This window comes from Tachysurus vachellii, chromosome 21, assembly GCF_030014155.1.
Source record: "Tachysurus vachellii isolate PV-2020 chromosome 21, HZAU_Pvac_v1, whole genome shotgun sequence".
Lineage (NCBI taxonomy): Eukaryota > Metazoa > Chordata > Actinopteri > Siluriformes > Bagridae > Tachysurus > Tachysurus vachellii.
This window is the reverse complement of record NC_083480.1, coordinates 12,153,352-12,172,194: the sequence shown is the minus strand read 5'-3', so window position 1 is coordinate 12,172,194 and position 18,843 is coordinate 12,153,352. Positions and strand designations below refer to the sequence as shown.

At 38.9% G+C, this 18,843-nt stretch overlaps 1 protein-coding gene across 1 annotated transcript; it reads right to left on the bottom strand.

Annotated features, from left to right (window-relative positions):
• Window positions 1–1,206: 1,206 nt before the first annotated feature.
• eif3eb (eukaryotic translation initiation factor 3, subunit E, b) lies at window positions 1,207–17,924 on the bottom strand. Its single transcript, XM_060857081.1, has 13 exons — window positions 17,795–17,924; window positions 17,188–17,305; window positions 16,819–16,936; window positions 13,641–13,683; window positions 13,455–13,559; window positions 12,467–12,592; window positions 10,073–10,197; window positions 8,622–8,748; window positions 5,835–5,936; window positions 3,323–3,432; window positions 2,673–2,775; window positions 1,652–1,786; window positions 1,207–1,479 (listed from the first exon to the last, which is right to left on the bottom strand). Exons 1-13 carry the CDS (start codon window positions 17,882–17,884, stop codon window positions 1,441–1,443), a joined length of 1,341 nt encoding a protein of 446 aa, XP_060713064.1. The 5' UTR covers window positions 17,885–17,924; the 3' UTR covers window positions 1,207–1,440.
• Window positions 17,925–18,843: the final 919 nt, after the last annotated feature.

Here is an 18,843-nt window from a genome sequence, read left to right as displayed (position 1 = left end):
ATAAAAAAAACAATGTTTCCAAGCTACTACCTCTCAAATTACACTCCAAACAAAGTGCATGTTCTATATTTAATAAGAATCCGTATCAGACTGTGGTGTATTTACAGTCAAGATAAGCAAGAGCAAAAGAAAAGTCAAATATGGAAGTATAGATATTGTACGAAATTAAGATGGACGCTGCTGCCACCTAGTGGACATACTATACTCAAACGTCAAACTGTGCTCATAACCATGTTCATAACCATCAGAGTCTTAGTGAATCCAGTGTTTATCTCGGAAGCACTGAGCATTAGGTATGGGTCCATTACAGAGCACCATGCATGCACACACACATTTACAACCCTGCAGTGACCAGAGCAACTAACTGTACATTTATCTCATTTACTGCGCAGTTCAAGCTTGTTGGTCCTGGGATTCAAGCTTGAAACCTTTCAGTCAGTAGTGCAACACATCAGCAGTAGTCTAGATATGCCAAATTAACAAGTAGCATAGATTCTTTACCCTGAGCTCAGGATAGATCCTGAGGCCATGAAGATAGTGTGTTTTCTCTGCAGCTTTCACAGGGTTTAATTTCCTCCCACCTCAAAGACCAAGTAGGAAAGGCTATAACTAAATTGCTTTTTTGTGTTAAGTGTATGTACATGACATGATAACAGTGTATTCTTGCTTTACTGTTTTTTGGATTTATTAAGACCCTGAACAGTTTACGGAATATTAAACAATGTACAAAGCAAGGTATAAATCCAGCCATTTCCTGCACCACAAGGTGGTGGGGAACCTGGAGCGGAGTCGAGCCTATCCCAGAGACTCATGGCACAAAGAGAGGGGATGCCCAATGACACAGTACAGAAAACTTAGAGATGCCAGTCATCCTACAACATGTCTGTGGACTGGGTAGGATACCGGAGTACACAGAGTGGATATATGAGGAAATCAAACCCCCAGCCACAGAAGTGCAATGCAAAACACATTAGCTTTGATTTGTGGAAAATAAATAATTACATGTTGCTGTGTCATGTTTAACTCATGTTAAGCTGGCATTTAATGACAATTATTTAGACATTTAATTTTGCTTGCAAACTAAAAGTAATCTCAACAAGGAAACAATAATAATAATAATAATAATAAATAAATAAATAAACAATTTGTTCAATTTAGAACTTTTTGACTCAAAACCCTGATCACCAACATGATAAAGAACACATGCAAATTTGGGATTGGTTTATTTCACGTCATCAATACAGACAGGCAGTGTACAGGGTTGTACGAGGTTGTAGTTGTTACGATACAATACTGACAAAAGTAGTTAAAATGAGTTAAAAACATGAAGCATGAAAGAAATCTGTGTTTCATGACTGGGAGATATTAATAAAAAATAAAGTTAAAATGCTAGCTGTATCACTGGCTGAGTGTAATAGAGATGGCTACGTTCCCTCTGGTCTAATAGAGGCTGGTGTCCTGAGCAGCCCAGTTCGGTGTCTGTAAAGAAAATGTAATAATTAGTTTCTTCTGAAAGTTAGAATAATTTTGGTTGAGCATTAAGAAAAGTGATCAGTTCTACACCACACATGTACATGTCTACTCTATACAGAAAATGATGAGAAGACATGTTCCTCTCTTATTTAATGTGGCATTCGGTTACATTCTGCACCTCGTTTCTGTTGCTGTGGCTGATCTTCTTCTCGATGTTCATAGCGAGCATCTGGCTACGGAAAGACAGACTCTTAGTCTTCTCGATGACCTGCTGGTACGGGGACACGGCGTTGTTTCCCATCACCACATGACCCTGCAGAGCCCAAGGGCACACTTTATTATCTAAACACTTTAATACAGAGTTTAATGTAGAGAAAATGACGTTAATATGGAGCAAAGCTGGTTTTGAAACAATTTCCAAGTTTAAAGATTTCCAAGTTAGAGATAAGGCACGAAATTTACCATGCAGATTCAAGATCTTTTACTATCACTATACTGAGTAGAGAAATTATAACAGTATTTAAAGTCAATTTACATATACATTTGGTGCAGTTTTAAGAATTGAAATAAGTGTATAGGTTAAAAATAAAGATCCAATTCAAGGACGGGAAAAAAAACTCATTATAAGGAGACATTCAGAAAATAAATATAAAAATGCTGAGAATATTAAATAAAAGCTGATTGTATAAATCAAAAACCTGAAAGCACTGAACGAAAGCAGAGGCAACAAAAAAATGTGCCTAGTCAAGGATCAGGCTTGAAAGATTTTGAGAATTACCTCAAAGACAGGAAACAAACAAACAAACAAACAAATAAATAAAATGAATGAATGATGGTTTAAGAAATCAGTATAAATGTTGGCTGTAATTATAGACATTTCATATTAGAAAAACCAGATTATGCGGAAAAGAAATATTTTTAAATGAAACCAAAAATTACTTTAAAAATTATTATTTTTTTTTTTACACTCAGTTCTCTTGCAAGAAGCCTGAAGATTTTACTGATGTTTACGTTCTTTACCCATCACTACCAATTTCTAAAATCACACATGAAGCTTCCCAGAAGAGGCTTAAGGGAATAACAAGCTGCTGATAAAATCTAACGGCTCATCGGTTGCTTCATTGGTCTCACCGGACTGCATGGCACTGGCAGACTGGACTAATGGAAAAAGAAGCAGCGGGGCCTCTGGGCTTTCTCACCAGTTTGGAGTCGATTTTAGCGTCCAGCCTGGCATTGCGAATTAGGTTTACTATCCATCGCTCTGCCTCCTCAGGGGTCATGTTCAGCTTATCTGCCAACATGCTGCAGATGGAATGGAAGAGCAACACAGCATGAGAGAAGAGAAAATAAAATAGAGGAAAAGAAAGCAGAGTAAAAATGTAAAAATGACAATAAAAGGCAAACCGTTTAAAGTTAAATCAATACAGTTTCATCTCCGTGCTGATCAACAGACTCATTAAACCATGTCTCTGAGAATGAATTATTAACTATTAAGCTGTCTATATTACTTTAGTATATAAAATAAATGCTACAATGATAACAGATACATACTGATTGGTTCAATCAGGACATGAACAGATCAAAATATTTAAAAAATAAATAAATAAATAAATAATAAAAAAAAGAGAAGCATCCATGTCTTCACACAAAGAAAATACTGCTGTATCCCTCTTTTTCTTTCAGCTCAATCTGTACGGCTCCTAAAATCAACCCTCTGCAATTCGTATCCGCTCTCCTAAGGGCTTGGCTGAAATCCCAATGATCTTGGCAGGAGAGTGCACATTCACACCAAGCTAACCACTTTTTACAGTGCTAAGAGGATTACCGTGCTACGCTTTATAGTCAGTACCTGATGCTGATGCACTGATGGATCCGACAAAATGTCTCGAAGATGAACAGGCGAGCATTCTCGATAAAATCCTCCAGACAAGCCACCAGGAAGAAGTCATTCACTAGTACCTGAAAACAAATCCAAATTGATTACACATTACCCGTGAGCACGTAACGGTACTATAGCACAGAGGCGTCAGTAAGTAAAAGCGAGGATGAGCTTCTCTTCTGTGTCTGGTCCCTCTCAAGGTTTTTTCACATATTGTCTCAGGGAGTTTTTCCTTGCCACTGTTGCCTCCGGTTTGTTGATTAAGGAAAATTGTTAGAGATAAATAGTAGCTTAAAGTAAAATTTTTTTTATTTTATTCTGTTTCTGCTTTGAGACCATTTGAATTGAATTGAAATAAATGAAAAGACAATTTTATGACTTTATTGCCCCTTCAAACAAAGACCTGCTTTGGTGACATACTAATAAGAAGTACTAAAATAAGTCATGCCATATTCTTTAAGGAGAATGATACTACATAATCATACCACTGAAGTTTTGTAAAGAAAGTTTTATATAGTGAAAAACAGCCACGTCTTATATGCACTTTGTTCCTTTAGAAAGAGATTCAGCTGTATATTAGAAAACAAATGCCACCGCTTTAAGAACGTAACTGCACTTATTTAGTCTTTTAAAATGCAATTTTTTAAATATCCTCATATCAGAACCTTGAAGAACTTCTATCAGAGAAAACTGTTCTTTTTCTGTAGCCCCTCAAAAAAAAGAGTCAAGGTCCGTATATACAGTATATCGATCTCCCTCAATCCTCAATAGCACGTCTGCAGATGGTCCAGATCTCTGCAGAACTCTTCTTTTAATTGTTTTTAAAGCACATGGGACAGGCACCTTCTTACATTACAGACCTAATTCATTTGTACCTCAGCACCTAGGTCCCTTAGGTCTTCTGGAACATGCTCTCCAACACGTCCCTACTAGATCTCAACTTAAATCGAAAGCTGACAGTGTTTGCACTCCGTCCAGGGTGTAACCTGCCTTGATTCCCGATGACGCCTGAGATAGGCACAGGCTCCCCGTGACCCGAGGTAGTTCGGATAAGCGGTAGAACATGAATGAATGAATGAATGACAGTGTTTGCAGTAGCTGCTCCTCAACTGAGGAATCATCTCCCTCCAGACACCAGAAAATTGTGTTGTAATTGTATTGTGTTTTGTACAGCACTTTGGTCAGTGTAAGTCGATTTTAAATGTGCTCTAAAAAATAAACTTACTAAGTGAAAGAAGAGATTTGCAGAGTGAAAGCATGGAAGTTTTATGTGTGTAAACTGTTAGATGCTTCGTTTGCGTCTCAGTTTAGATCCAGTCAGCTACATGATTAATCAGCATGCATTCGGTACCAAATGCTGGTATTTATGCTGCATAATCAGACTAATGAAGCATAACTGTTCTCTTTTTAATCATGCCACATTGCAGACATCCAATTATGCCCCAAATCTGGAGAAGAAAAAGTGGCAAATATTCAACTTCTAGTTAATTATTCTTCCCTCATTAGTGATCGTTTCATGATGAGCACTGAGAGTAATTTAAATAAGGCTTTCCGTCATTTTATGCCATAGTCTCAGTTCTAGTGGAGATTAAAGGAAAGTTCCTCTCTGAAAACTATTACATATTTTGTCTAATAAAGGAACTGTGATGTGCTTTTCATTATTCACGCGACTCTGAGGGTAAAATTGAAGTTTACAGAAGTGTCTCACTAGTCACTAGATGGCAAACATCATCATGTTAGCTAAACCTGGTTTGTAGATAAAGTACACAACATAAAGGCAAAAAAAATAAAAAGAAGTCCCCTGGAATTAAAGCAAACTTAAATACTAATTTGATGGTGTTTGAAATGCAAAAATACAAACAAACAGAATTGAGAGCTGCTATAATTGCTGGGTAACAATACAAACAAGAACATTTCCTGTCATCTGTCATCTAACGTTCTCTAGCTTTCCCCCAATCTCACTCACTCTTCCCAGATTAGCTGTGTCTCCTGCCACTCACAGTATAGACTGCCTTCTTTAAGCCTTCTTTCAGAAAGCGATGGCATTATGATTTCTAACATAACTCTGGATAAGTTAGTGATCAATGACATGTCCAGCAGGATCGCTCAGATCATAAAGATCATAGATAATAGATTAACCTGTTCTAAATGAAGCTTTATCGTACTATATAAATATTGACATGCAGTGTGTTCAGAAATTATTTTTCCTTTACTGGAAAACTGAGACGCGAGAGCCGTATAGATCTGAGGAAAAGCTTGAAGGCTTTTATTCTGACAGCAGTGGCACTTTGAGTAGAAGCAGTAAATCACACAGGACAAGGATACAGCGTGCAAATGGACCTCGAGCTCAAAGCAACAGTGTGGATTATAAACCTAAGCTAATATTTGGTTCCAACTACCAGAGATGACAAGTCTAGCCTATGAAAAATAAAAAATTCAGACACACAGACACACACACACACAGAGCAGGTCGTGAGCTTACCGATTCACACTCCCTGAGTTTCCTCTGAGCACTGTCAAAGTCAAAGTTAACATACAGGCATTCCACAAACTCCGTGATGGGATCCTTGTATGTGTAAGACTCCTGAGGCAGGAAAGAAAAACAGAACTTAGCATTATCCCTCCACTAATATGACAGCTCACATCAACTATTCAGGACTGGAAGCAACCAGCTCACCAGGAGTTACTTACACTCGCAGCAGCATTTTAAGAAAGGCATAGATTATAGGCAAGCACAAGAATAGATACAGGAAGAAAAAGCTCTACAGTCCCACAGAGAAGGGAAAAATAAATAAATAAATACATTTATATATTTATATATATATATATATATATATATATAAAATACACACACACACACATATATATATATATAATATATTTTACACACGTATACATATACATACAGTGGGGTTCGAAAGTTGGGCACCCCAGGTAAAAATTTGTATTAATGTGCATAAAGAAGCCAAGAAAAGATGAAAAAATCTCAAAAAGGCATCAAATTACAGATTAAACATTCTTATAATTTGTCAAAAAAAGTTAGATTTTATTTCCATCATTTACACTTTCAAAATAACAGAAAACAAAAAATGGTGTCTGCAAAAGTTTGGGCACCCTGCAGAGTTTATAACATGCACCACCCCCTTTGAAAAGCTGAGACCTGACAGTGTCATGGATTGTTCTCAATCATTGTCTAGAAAGACCAGGTGATGTCAATCTCAAAGGTTTGAAATGCCCAGACTCATCTGACCTTGCCCCATCAATCAGCACCATGGGTTCTTCTAAGCAGTTGTCTAGAAAACTGAAACTGAAAATAGTTGACGCTCACAAAGCAGGAGAAGGCTATAAGAAGATAGCAAAGCATTTTCAGAAGCCAATATCCTCTGTTCGTAATGTAATTAAGAAATGGCAGTCATCAGGAACAGAGGAAGTTAAAGCAAGAACTGGAAGACCAAGAGAAATATCAGACAGAACAGCTCGCAGGATTGTGAGAAAAGCAAGTCAAAACCCACATTTGACTGCACGATCCCTCCAGAAAGATCTGGCAGACACTGGAGTTGTGGTACACCATTCCACTATAGAGATACTTGTACAAATACAGTATGGTCTTCATGGAAGAGTCATCAGAAGAAAACCTCTTCTACATCCGCACCACAAAAATCAGCGTTTGAAGTTTGCAAGCATATAGACAAGCCTGATGCATTTTGGAAACAAGTTCTGTGGACCGATGAGGTTAAAATAGAACTTTTTGGCCGGAATGAGCAAAAGTACGTTCAGAGAAGAAAAGGCACAGAATTTAATGAAAAGAACCTCTGTCCAACTGTTAAGCATGGGGTGGATCAATCATGCTTTGGGGTTGTATTGCAGTCAGTGGCACAGGGAACATTTCACGAGTAGAAGGAAAAATGGATTCAATCAAATTTCAGCAAATTTTGGATTCTAACTTGATGCCATCTGTGAAGAAGCTGAAGTTAAAGAGAGGATGGCTTCTACAAATGGATAATGATCCTAAACACACCTTAAAATCCATGGTGGATTACATCAAGAGGGGTAAACTGAAGGTTTTGCCATGGCCTTCACAATCTCCTGACCTCAACATAATTGAAAATCTATGGATAAACCTTAAAAGAGCAGTGCGTGACAGACAGCCCAGAAATCTCAAACAACTGGAAGACTTTTGTAAGGAAGAATGGGCGAAGATACCTCTAAAAAAGAATTAAAAGACTCTTGACTGGCTACAAAAAGCGTTGATACTTGCAAAAGGGGGCAGTACAGGGTATAAACTCTGCAGGATGCAAAAACTTTTGCAGACGCCATTTTTTTTTCTATTATTTTGAAAGTGTAAATGATGGAAATAAAATCTAACTTTTTTTGACAAATTATAAGAATGTTTAATCTGTAATTTGATGCCTTTTGGAGATTTTCTCATCTTTTCTTGACTTCTTTATGCACATTAACACAAATTTTTACCTGGGGTGCCCAAACTTTCGAACCCCATTGTATAACCTGGTATTTGGGCATTTCCTCAAGGTGTCTGTGTTAGAGTGAAGAAAACTTTCACATTTAGGTAGCTATAAAAAACACAGGGATGTGTGTGTCACAATAACGGATCATTAATTTATAATATACAGCTATTTATCCTGGTACTGTGGTGTCAATAGAACACAAAGCTTAATGGGTTGTTTGGAGAAGTCATTATAGTATAATGGCCATTTTCTTTTTTTAAACCCCTGCAGGATAATGCTCTTATTGACTTTCATTAGTAATGAGAGCACAATGAAGAAAAACAGAGAGAAAAATCTCTGGATGTGAGCAGAAAGACGACAGAAATAAAGTGACTCTTTATCGGGTGACCATGAGGATTGATGGAAAATGGAAGACTACTATAGTGTTAAATTAATAACTAATCCTCACTTGAGTTTGTCCATTTTATAAAACCTTCATTGTCATCTGATCAAATTATTTCTGCTGTCTTTAAATGTTCCTCCAGATAAGGCTTAGAGTATATGCAGTTCTTAATAAAAAATAATAAATAAAATAAATATGCCCTGTGATGGGTTGGCACTCCGTCCAGGGTGTATCCTGCCTTGATGCCCAATGACGCCTGAGATAGGCACAGGCTCCCCGTGACCCGAGGTAGTTCGGATAAGCGGTAGAAGATGAATGAATAAAATAAATATTTGGGGATTTTTTTTGTCTGGTCTTCTCTCTCCCAACCCCACCCTCCCCCCTCCTAACAGTATTAAAACAGCATAAAACAGTATTTTACCTGTTGAATCACTTTGACCAGGTCTTTGAGGACTTGCCTGCGCTTCCTCACATCCTTATTAGTAATGACTGCTGTGGTTAAGTAGCGCAGGATGTGTGGGCACATGGTCTGTATAGAATTCAGATACCTGCAAAAAACGACCAGAAACCACCAGGAGTTACACTGTAATACAGAGAAATGCTGTAAAATGTCACAATTCCACTCGACTACAAACTGGTGTAGAAAGGACATTATTTACTGTCTAGTGTCACTCAAATGAGGATGAGGTTCTTCTCAAGGTTTATCATCATATCACAAGGGGTTTTTTTCCCTCACCACCATCACCTCAGGCTTGTTCATTAGGGATAAATATTAGAGATAAATAGTAAATTCAACTTAAACTTAAAAACTTTATGTTTCTATACTTATTCTATACTTACTTAAGCTACTTTAAGACAATGTCCATTGTTTAAAGTGCTATACAAATAGGGGGAAGTCATGGCCTAATGGTTAGAGTGTTTGACTCCTAACCCTAAGGTTGTGGGTTCGAGTCTCAGGCCGGCTGAGGTGCCCTTGAGCAAGGCACCAAACCCCCCAACTGCTCCCCGGGTGTGTGTTCACAGTGTGTGTGCACTTTGGATGGGTTAAATGCAGAGAACGAATTCTGAGTACGGGTCACCATAAGTCGTATGTCACGTCACTTTCACTTCAAATAAGTAAAATTTATTTGTTAAAAATTTAATTGAAAATAATAAATTCAGGGCAAAAAAAAATGTAAATCTCATAGCTATGCAATCTGCCTGTTTCAGGTGTCTGGGATAGTGACTGAAAGATGCAACCAGATTGCATAAGATTTCACTTTTTCATGTGTTAACTATCATTAAGAAATCAGTTTTAGTGAGTTACATTTCAAATAGCAGTCCGCTGTGGTGCATTTGGTAGTTTTAACAGTAAACACTGAATTTTAATAAAACATAGTGCACTGTTATAACTCATAACTTACGTAAAGTAGAACAGTGGTATGTCTGGTAATGCTGGTATGAGTGTATGAGCTGTGAGGCTGGGATATATTAAATACTACAACTCCTATACAGTACATGATACACTTCTATGTCAGTGTCACTCCAATGCTGAGAATTGTACACCACCCACACAGTGGCTGAGAAACTCTGCTTTGAAAAAGTATACACTCCATAACTGTAGACCTGAGAATATAAAGCATGTGCAATTGGCCCTATCTCTGTACAAATGAGAATTTTCAAAATATACGCAAAGCCATAAGACCAGAACAAACAGGCTGGATGTATGCTTTGCATTATACCCGAGTGCTGAAATGGGGTCTGAGCTTGTTATCCGGTCATGCTAAAATTCACTGCTGCCTCCCAGATTCCTGCCTTTCAAACAGTGTGTTAATTCTGCGCTTACAAACCAAGCATTTGCTCCGATATGAATCTTCAGCATGCTGTACTCACTGAGGCTGGTACAGGAACAGATCGATGATGTTGTCTCTGCCTTTGGGGTGATTGAAGAAAACAAACAGAGACCAGTGAATGAGCCACGTCCTCTGCTGCAGGGACTGGAGAGGAGAACTGACCGACTACGACGAGGGAAAAAATGAATAAAACACGCATTCATCACACAAATGGTACAGCGTAAAAGCTTTCTGTAATACAGATGTGTTTGAAAAGTAATCACAGTGTAATCACATGAAAAATAAAGCACAGAGCTCAGCTAATATCCTGCTGAAATCTACAGATTTATAAGATTAATGAACCGTACACTCATGTTCTTGCTTGTTGACAGAGCAGGTTAGCAAAGAACTAAAATAAGGCTGCACAAAATGATGCTATGAAGTATGATGCATTCATTTTTTGTCAAATACCAATATCTCTATTATTAAAATGTAAGCAGTGTTAATTGTATTCAGTTAAAGAGTATTATTCAACTGCTGACTAATAAGAAGTGAAAATATATTAACATGTTCCTTAAGTCTGAAAGTCAAACAGCCCTAGCATTTCGAGGCATGGACTCCATAACAGCTCGGAAGGTGTGCTATGGTATCTATCTATAGGTTGCGAGATGGATCGGACTTGTTTGTCTGGCACATATTACACGTTCTATTATGAGCTCTGGACACCCATGGCACTAGGACTATAGTCCCTTTTCCGCCGAAGCAGTTTGAGTGCTGGTTCGGAGCCAGAGCCTAATTTAGAACCAGTTCTTTCTTTTTCGACAGCCAAAGCACCGGCTCTGAACCAGGAAAAGTGGTTCTTAAGTAGCACCAAAATGTTGCTGGTCTAGACTTAAGAACTGCTTGCATCAGGGGCTACTGTTAGCGCTTTTGATAATGTAACTTAAGTATACTAATGTTTAATACACATTTACTTTACCGCAATATGATCAGTTATCACACACATGATAGTAGGTAGCTACATGCTAAGGCTGCCTTTTTTTCCTGTGTTAATGACAAAATAATATGTACCGTATTTTCCGCACTATAAAGCGCACCGAATTATAAGGCGCAGTCTCAATTACGGGGTCTATTTCTGTTCTTAACCCATACATAAGGCGCACCGTATTATAAGGCGCATGCTAAAACATACGGTCTACAAAAAAAGGTAACAGAAGCAAAACAGTGAGTTTAGTTCAACTTTATTCTACTATTTAACAATACACACACATTATTTTTTAATCAATCTTCTCCCACAAATCCATCAAAGTCCTCATCTAATGTGTCTTCTTAACTTGGCGCAGTTCATTTTCTTGCTTCCTCCAATTCCGAACCATAGATTCATTGATGTTGAAATCTTTCGCAGCTGCTCTATTCCCATTTATATCCGCGTAACTGATAGCCTGTAGTTTGAATTGTGCCTCGTAAGCATGTCTCTTCACTGGTGCCATTTTCAAGGGTCCTTAGACAAACAAATGTTGTCTTCTTTTTCTTCTTCTGATTTTTATTGGTGTATGGCAAACGAACTTAAGGTGCATTTACTGCCATCTACTGGACTGGAGTGTGGAGCACATAATGGTTAGGAAGAAACAAATTTATACCGGTAGTATACCTACCGGAGGCGTGGCGGAGGTAAGCATACGGACTGTACGTATTACGTAATGTTCTCTGATTGGTTTATCGCTGCCAGTATTGTATTACCTCCCTGTGTCAGCGGGAAATGATCCGACAGTCAATCAAGCGCTTACCAAAGTCGCACAACAACATTTTTACAGATTTTTGGAACACATTTTGGGATTATTAGGCGCACGGCTGATTTTTGAGAAAATTTAAGGCTCTTAGGTGCGCCTTATAGTGCGGAAAATACGGTACTTTCTCGATTACAACCTCCGTTTATACAAATTACATCGAGCTGCACATACACGTTGGATTGGATGCCGCGTTTGGATGCCAATGTAGGTTCGCAAAGTCATGAGCATTAACAGTAAAGCAACATCCGCCATTGTTGATGTGTTTGCCGCTGCTGCGCTAACGTTGCTGCGAAACGTGACATGTACTGTATACAGTGACGTCAGACTCGGCTCTGTGATGGCTCTCTAACCGATGGAAAGGCAAACCGGTTCTTAGAAGGTTTGTCAGTGGAACCAACTTTGAACCAGCACCAGAACTAGCTCCGAACCAGCACCCGGTTCTTTTTGGTGGAAAAGGGGCATATGATTGCTAGGTACTAATCTCTGTGTACCAGGAAGACCCCATAAGACCTGCTTGGGTCTTCCAGCTTTTAACACATCAACATTGAAAACTGACTGGTGCCTAATAAATCCCACCACTTTACAGGTGCTTTTAATGTTATTGCTGATCAAAATCTAGAATTTGGCACATTAATAAAATGTGTTTTAAACCGCTCCAAACTCACGTTGTTGTCGATGGTCTCACGGAGGCGAGTCAGATCCTCCATAGCTGCCTCCCAGTTCTGCATGAGGATCTCAGAGGCCAGTTTTCCCCACAAAGAGCTCAGTGCGTTCCTGTCTGTGGAAGGAACCTGAGAGGGGAAAAAATTCAAACCAAGACAAAAGAAAGTTTCAACATAATTCTTTAGTAACATAGACCATCAGCAAGTTAATGATTTAACATTAAGAGACAGGTAACTGCTGCTGTAGCATCCAATCTTCCACAGAGATGCGTCTACATATCCACAGCAGTTTCCTGGAATTCATTGCTTTCAGTCGTTGTCCTATTATTTAATTGCATAAAGGGATCTGTTATTAATGTTGCCAAAATACTATTCAAAATGCAATTAAGTACATTAAGTTTAGGAGAAATAATTGTATTTAATGTTTAAGATCAAGTGTTTTACTTGTCTAAACATGCAGCCTGTGTTTGGCAAAAATAATTGATATAGGAATAAATGTATAAAATTTACTGGAACAACCTCTTTCTGTATATACATTACAGAAGGCTTTGTAATATCAAATTTGTGCCATAAAACTCTTTGAGATATCGTGGATAAGCTAATATTGTTGAATTCTATTTTTTCATAATTCAAACCAGCTAGTTTTAATTTTTTTTTTTGTAATTTTGAAGTTTATCAATGAACTGTTTATAATTTCTTTTATTTTTAAAACTACATTTTTAAACAACTAGATTTTGCAGACATTAAATAACAAAATGTTCTGTGTATAAATCTAGATATGCGTCATGTTTGTATGCAGAAATCTAAAAAGGCATCACACAAATGTCTTTAAGAGTCAGTATATGATATCACTCATATTGCCCACCCCTAATATATACCTTATGTAGTAAGCATATATATAGTGAAACAATTTGAAATAAAGAATTTTTTATTCGGTTTGAAAAGAAGCTGAAATTGTGCAAACAGAAATACAAATAATAGCAAAACTCACCAACACACGGAAAAAGTAGAGATATTCAGCAGCACCAGAGTAGTTACCGCACTCGTACTGGAACTTAGCATACCGGTAAAGTGTGTCCAAGTACTCCTGACGAAACTGAACACAAACACACATTAGCAGCTCTTGAATTTATTCTAGCATCAGACCAACAAAAAGGGACAGAGGACAGCAACTTACATTGTGTTTATCAGCCAAGTATTCAAACAGCATCCTCCCGTCTCTGTGACACAAAACAACAACCACTTAACCTCATTTTTATAACAAGACTAAGATGAACTACATGAGTAGAAAAAAAAAATAAATAAAAACTTCATATGTTCTTTAGAAATAATAGTGCCTTCATGTATGATTGGAACAACATTTTGTGAGCCACACAGGAAACTATGCGTTTCTAAACTTTAATCCTTCCAGATAATGTAAACAAGAGTTACAAATGATTATAATGTAATGAGCGACACCATTATTTCATAGCCACATGCTAGCATCTCTACATGTTGCTCACATTGTGGATATCGAAGGTTCTGGTCCTGGACCAACCTCCCTGTCCTGCAATGTGCAGGGCTTTATCTGCTCTGACGTGTCATTCAGCTAAAGGCCTAATGTATGCAGAAATAATTTAAATAAAATAAAAAATGTAATTAAAATGTGCAAATCAGTTGGTTCTGAAGACATTTGTTTTAGGAACTTGTTCTGTATATATTATTCTGTATTAAATTTACATTACATTTACAGCATTCAGCAGACGCTGTTATCCAGAGGGACTTACATCTGATCTTTTACAACTGAGCAATTTAGGGATAAGGGCCTTGCCCAAGGGCCCAGCAGTGGCAGTGGTGGACCTGGGAGTTGAATTCACAACCTTTTGATCAGTAATCCATCACCTTAACCACAAAGCTACCACATCCCCACATAAAAGGAAACCAAGTGAACATTGTTCACTCAATGCAGAACAAAATGTACAAACTGATTCTGAACAAAAAGACTTTGCACGCTCCGCTGCTCTCTGTTTTACCAAAACTTGGCAGCCTTGGGGAACTCCGATCACTGCTTGGTCCATCTTATTCCAACATACAGGCAGAAACTAAAATCTGCTAAGCCTGTAGTCAAAACACTAAAGAGATGGACCAGTGAGGCAAAGCAGAAACTACAAGACTGTTTTGACTGCACTGATTGCATATCTGATATCTTTGAGGCTGGAACTGACAGACTGGATGAACTGTGTGACATCGTACATCAGATTTTGTGAAGACGTGTGTGTGCCAACTAAAACCTTCTGCAAATTCAGTAACAACAAGCCATGGATCACAGCCAGACTGAAAAAACTTTGACATGCCAATGAAGATGCCTACAGAGGGGAGGACAAAACTCTGTATAAGCAGGCCAGGAACCTACTGACAAAAGATATCAAAAAAGCCAAAAGAAACTACTCTGCAAGGCTGAAAAGCAGGTTTTCAGCTACCAACCCTGCATCAGTGTGGAAAGGCCTGCAAGACATCACAAACAGGCAGGAAACAACAGGTGAGACTGGGAGGTTTTACTGCCAACATTCGGACAATCAGCACTGGCACTCCTCAGGGATGTGTCCTCTCCCCACTGCTATTCTCCCTCTATACTAATGACTGCACTTCAAGTGACCCAACTGTAAAACTCCTGAAATTTGCAGATGATACTACGCTCATCTGTCTCATCCAAGACAGCAATGACTCTGCATACCGGCAGGAGGTGCAGCGGCTGGTACTATGGTGCAGTCAGAACAGTCTAGAGCTAAACACCCTCAAAACTGTGGAGATGATAGTGGACTTTAGGAAAGACTTCTCAACACTACTCCCCCTCACAATATCCATCAGCCCAAGACCTGAAATGGGAGTGCAACATAAACTCCATCATCAAAAAGGCCGAGCACTTTCTACGTCATGTACTTTCTATGTCAATTAAGGAAGTACGGTCTGCCAAAGGAGCTGTTGATGCTGTTCTACACTGCAGTCATTGAAGCTGTCCTATGCACATAGTATAGTGTTATTTATGTCTGTACATTTGAGAGTCATAAACAGTTGGAACCAAATTCTGATTCTGATTAGAGATGCAGTTAATAATTTATTTAAAACGTTGTAGCATAAGTAACTGGTCACATTCCCACCTTTCCCACCTCTGGCTCTCAACGAAGGCGGTCGCATTTTCTCTCCCTCTCCTCCCCTCTACTTTCCCTGCTTTGCTTCTTTCGTCTCATCTACTGTCTTATACTTTGAGAGATTCTCACCGCACTGCTCTCCAAACTAAAATAATATCATGGATTTGATAAACTGGTCTCTCAACGCAATTGACACCATCTTCTCGACGAGAAGCTTGGGTTCGGGGGAACCTGACTGCCCTGCCGGAACGTTCGCAGCTGGCTATATGATGGACGCGTGGGAGAAGTGGCGCTTCGTGTGTCTGGCGCCTCTTTCCGTGGAGGACATTGAAGATATCTACCTATTCGGAACCATGATAACAGGAGTTCTGCTGATTGGATTAGGCATTGCCCTGGGTTATAGAGAGAATCAGAAAACGGTAACAGCTGTTCAAAATCTCCCAAAGCTGCCCGTCATGATCGATGCTCGCCCCGAGACCAAACAATCCCAATCTTATCTGCTTTCGGCTCCCCTCAACCAGCACTGGCCTCCGCCAAGGTCGCTGTTGGAACAACAATTCCCCTGGAAGAGCACTGCAGCGAGACGCTCTTGTGTTCCTTTCCCCACTTCTACAGACACCTGCTGATTGTTGACTCTCTTTGGGACCTAATCAAGGTTGTCTCCATGGCAATTTGCTGTGTAAAGCTATGACAATCTTGCGGACTGAGGCACCAAGATTTGATGCCGGGAGCAACGACTCTCCAGGCCTACACTTACATACATCCACACACACACACACACAAAGATATGCACTCACCCCCCACCCCCCATCCCATGCCTTCGCCGCTTTGTACCGCCAGTCTGACAAGCGGGTCTGTGACCAGCACCGAAGATAAAGGCCGCAGGACCTGAAGGCTGCTTGCCTGTGCTGGATTACCTCCACCCGCCCCACTCCCCTCCCCTGTTGCAAGTCGTGTGTTTATGGTGTACTGTTTATGTGCTTATGTTGCTGAGGTGTTTTTTTCCTGTTCCCACACTGTACTCCCCACTGGAGCATAGTCTGGGGGTTGTTTTTTTTTCTCCTCCCTTCCCTCATGTTATGCTGTATTTCTTTTCAATCCCCTGTCTTCCTGTCCTGTCCCCCCCTTGTCATATTGTATGTATTGTATGATTGGGCAGGTTGATGGCTAATTTCGCTGGTACCTGTGACCAGTGACAATAAAGGCTACTACTACTACTACTACTACCTGGTAGACTGCATTTGCCTGGTGGTCTCTGGATCTTCAAACATCTTGACGATGGGCTCGGTTTCTGACTGGAGCTGTTTCAGCTGTGCCACAACCGTAGTTCTCTTCTCTCTTAACGCTGAACCAACAAAAGGATAAACAAGGAAACATCACTTAATACACATGACTAACATAAAACAAATGTGTTTTCCAAAGCTGGAGTGTTTCACTTCATCCATACACTAAGAGCTTGGATTCTTTCAGAAGGAGGAACACTCAGTTAAATCTGTTCACTCAGTAGCAATCCCTAATCACTCATGTTCTGGTTAGACAATATTGTAATGGTAGAGATGACGTGATGAGATCAAGAGAAAAGTTAGACACACTTACCGTGTGGAATCTCTCTGTCTGCATAAAGATTCTTATACACGTCCATGGCGAAGTCCACCATGTTGGTGTCGCTGAGGAGGTCCAGCTTTCCTTGAAGGAGCTCTTTCTCATTGTAAATCTAAAACAAGACCAAATTTCACTTAGATTTCTGCAGCACGGCTAACGAGACACTGGGCTGCTTAAATAAACCGGCTAACAAAACAAAGCTAGATATTATGATCAGATAATCAATTAATTTGTATTTTAACTATAAATGTGTTGAAATGATGGCCGACAACAATAACATTTAAATGAAACGATGTGGAGAATGTGTTGTCTTTTAATGGAACTGAGCGAGCTTGTCAGGAAAGAATTTTGTTAGCTAGCCGTGCGTACGCAGCTAGCCGTGCGTACGCAGCTAGCCGTGCGTACGCAGCTAGCCGTGCGTACGCAGCTAGCCGTGCGTACGCAGCTAGCCGTGCGTACGCAGCTAGCCGTGCGTACGCAGCTAGCCTCCAAGCCGGCTACTAGCTAAACGGCTACACGTGAGTCAGATCATACATTAAATCCTGGTTTTAAAATAAGCAAACATCACACGATACACGGATTATTATAAGAACGCTCATACCTCTTTTACGGATAGAAATTCCAGTAACGGAAAAACAAGATGTCGGTCTAAAAAATTAGCGATTTTGGTTGTTAAATCGTACTCCGCCATGTTGAAATGAAAGAGACTGAAAAACTTTATTGAAAACCGTTTGCTGTCGCGATACCAGAACGATTCATTCTTTTGAAACGATTCTGTTAAGTGAATCTTTGAGAACCGATTCAAAACCACGAGTGAATCAAAATATTTACACCAGGAATTTTCTGACTTTTTATAACGATATTTACAAAGCGTTTCACAGTGGATTGTCAGTATATTCCAGATTATCAACATAATACATAATACTTTTTTATTCTTATTCTTATTCTATAATTATTCTTTAATTCTATAATCCTATAATTATCTATCTTGCCCATAAGGCTAGAGATGATTATATGCATAGAAAGTTCCTTTTGCAAAATATGCCATTTTCTTTTTAGTGCAAAATGTAGAACAACACAGTGGAAGGAGTGTTTTATTTAGTCTGTTTGCTCTATAAAGTGGTCATCTTCAATAAATGATATGTTATGTGATACTATGGTCTATGTTACATATGAGAAAATAAACCTAATTCGAGACAAATTTATTTTTAAACATAAAATCATTATATAAGTCTGCTTACAGATAAGTTAACTCCTTTCTAGTTATAAAAGTTGATAAATCTGCCGATAGAAGACAAATTTCAAGCATGAAATGAGTTCAAATATATAACAACAGGGTTAATGTTCATATCTGTTAAACAACAATTTAATAAAACGTGTTAACTGAAGTTGTCTACATTCAAAATATCTGCACTTGCTGTCTTACTGAACAGATTTAGTTAAAATAGCTAGGACGCTGCACTGATAAATGCTTCTCAACGTGATGCACTAAACCTGAATAAACAGCACCGGTGTAGCAGACCTTTCTGTGATGTGTGCTCAGATTTTGGGTAGTAATTAGGATGACAACGCTTTTATCTCAGCTGCCACACTGTGAATAAAATTACACAGTGGATTTTGGACAGGCGGAAAAAAAGGAACCTTTTTTAT